Source organism: Cucurbita pepo, unplaced genomic scaffold (assembly GCF_002806865.2).
Source record: "Cucurbita pepo subsp. pepo cultivar mu-cu-16 unplaced genomic scaffold, ASM280686v2 Cp4.1_scaffold002898, whole genome shotgun sequence".
NCBI classification, from domain to species: Eukaryota; Viridiplantae; Streptophyta; class Magnoliopsida; order Cucurbitales; family Cucurbitaceae; genus Cucurbita; species Cucurbita pepo.
The window spans coordinates 1-1,546 of record NW_019648923.1 but is presented as its reverse complement, the minus strand read 5'-3'; the positions used below and the strand labels follow the sequence as shown (position 1 = coordinate 1,546).

At 34.5% G+C, this 1,546-nt stretch overlaps 1 protein-coding gene across 1 annotated transcript; it reads left to right on the top strand.

Annotated features, from left to right (window-relative positions):
- Positions 1 to 6: 6 nt before the first annotated feature.
- On the top strand, positions 7 to 1,499 carry LOC111786819 (CCA tRNA nucleotidyltransferase, mitochondrial-like). Its single transcript, XM_023667039.1, has 5 exons — positions 7 to 156; positions 404 to 534; positions 715 to 832; positions 1,246 to 1,301; positions 1,402 to 1,499. Exons 2-5 carry the CDS (start codon positions 449 to 451, stop codon positions 1,460 to 1,462), a joined length of 321 nt encoding a protein of 106 aa, XP_023522807.1. The 5' UTR covers positions 7 to 156; positions 404 to 448; the 3' UTR covers positions 1,463 to 1,499.
- The last annotated feature ends 47 nt before the right edge of the window (positions 1,500 to 1,546 follow it).

Below are 1,546 nucleotides of genomic sequence, written 5' to 3'. Positions count from 1 at the left end.
TCGTCAATCTCTTCGCCGAAACCAGTCGTTCAAGTCAAAGACAAGATTGAACTCACTGAAATCGAGGAGAAGATATTTAATAGGCTTCTTGGCACTCTTCGTCACTTCAATCTCGAAACGCAGCTTCGAGTTGCCGGCGGTTGGGTTCGCGATAAGGTCGTTCTCTATCATTATCTCTCTCTAATTCTCTGAGATTTTGTAAGTTTTTTTGCTGTTGATGAGCCTGAATTTCACNCTCTCTCTAATTCTCTGAGATTTTGTAAGTTTTTTTGCTGTTGATGAGCCTGAATTTCACGAACTATTTCTAGGGTTTGGGGGATTTTTTTTATATTTTTAATATTTTTTTATTTNATATTTTTATATTTTTTAAATTGATCGTGTTTTTGGATGATTTACCTTACAGCTTCTAGGCAAAGATTGTTACGACATTGACATCGCCCTGGACAACATGCTGGGTAGCGAGTTTGTGGACAAGGTTAGAGAGTATTTGTTGACAGTTGGGGAAGAGGCGCAAGGAGTCGCTGTTATTCCATGGTACGAGAATCATGTGCATTTGCGCAATTATATGCTAATTAGGAGTACTAAAGAGGAATTGGGAGGCGTTTTAGTTTAAGAACGAGAATGATTTTTCAAGTTTGTTATGCTGTGGCTTTATTTTTTGGTTCTTTTGAACAGTTTGGAAGCGATTCCTAATTTCGAATTATGTTTTTCCAGTAACCCTGAGCAATCAAAACATCTAGAAACAGCAAGGATGCGTATCTTTGATATATGGATTGATTTTGTGAACTTGAGGTGTGAGGAATACAGTGAGAATAGCCGAATTCCTACTAAGGTATGTAGTCATTTGATTTCCAAGTTCAAATTTTTGTGGTTTGAAAGGAAAATTTCAGTTGTGCTTAAGATTATAGGTTGAAATTTTAGCATGAAAGATGCAGTTGATGAATGCCCTAAAATGTCAAACAACGATGACGAAATCTTTAGCTTTTGGATCATGTATTTTTCCCTTTATTATGTCGATATTTGTTATGGAGATTAAAATCTCTCTGCTTGATACCGTAAGAAATAGTGTATTTTTTCGCATAAGATGACTGGTTGTGAGTGCAGAAATCTTCATTGATTATCGATATTTTGGCCGACATCTTTAATTGATCATGTAATGTACAACATTCTTTGTTACTAATGGTGAATATTTTGTCTAAATTTTTATTATATGCGTGAAGGTTAACCATTTACTTGATTTCACAGCAAAAGTTCGGGACGGCTGAAGAGGATGCTTATAGAAGGGATTTAACGATCAATAGGTATATTTTTGTTCATTGCATAGCCCATTTAAGATATTATATTCCTTCAGATTATATTTCTTGTTTTGTTAATGTCGTTTTTTTCCCTTCCCCCTTATAGCTTGTTCTATAACATTAACTCGAGCTTAGTTGAAGATATGACGAAAAGAGGTTTGTATTGATTTACTTTTGTTTACAGTCCATATTGAGAATTGCTTTGTTTTATTTTCTTTCTTATCATAAAATAATTATAAGAGGTGAAATGT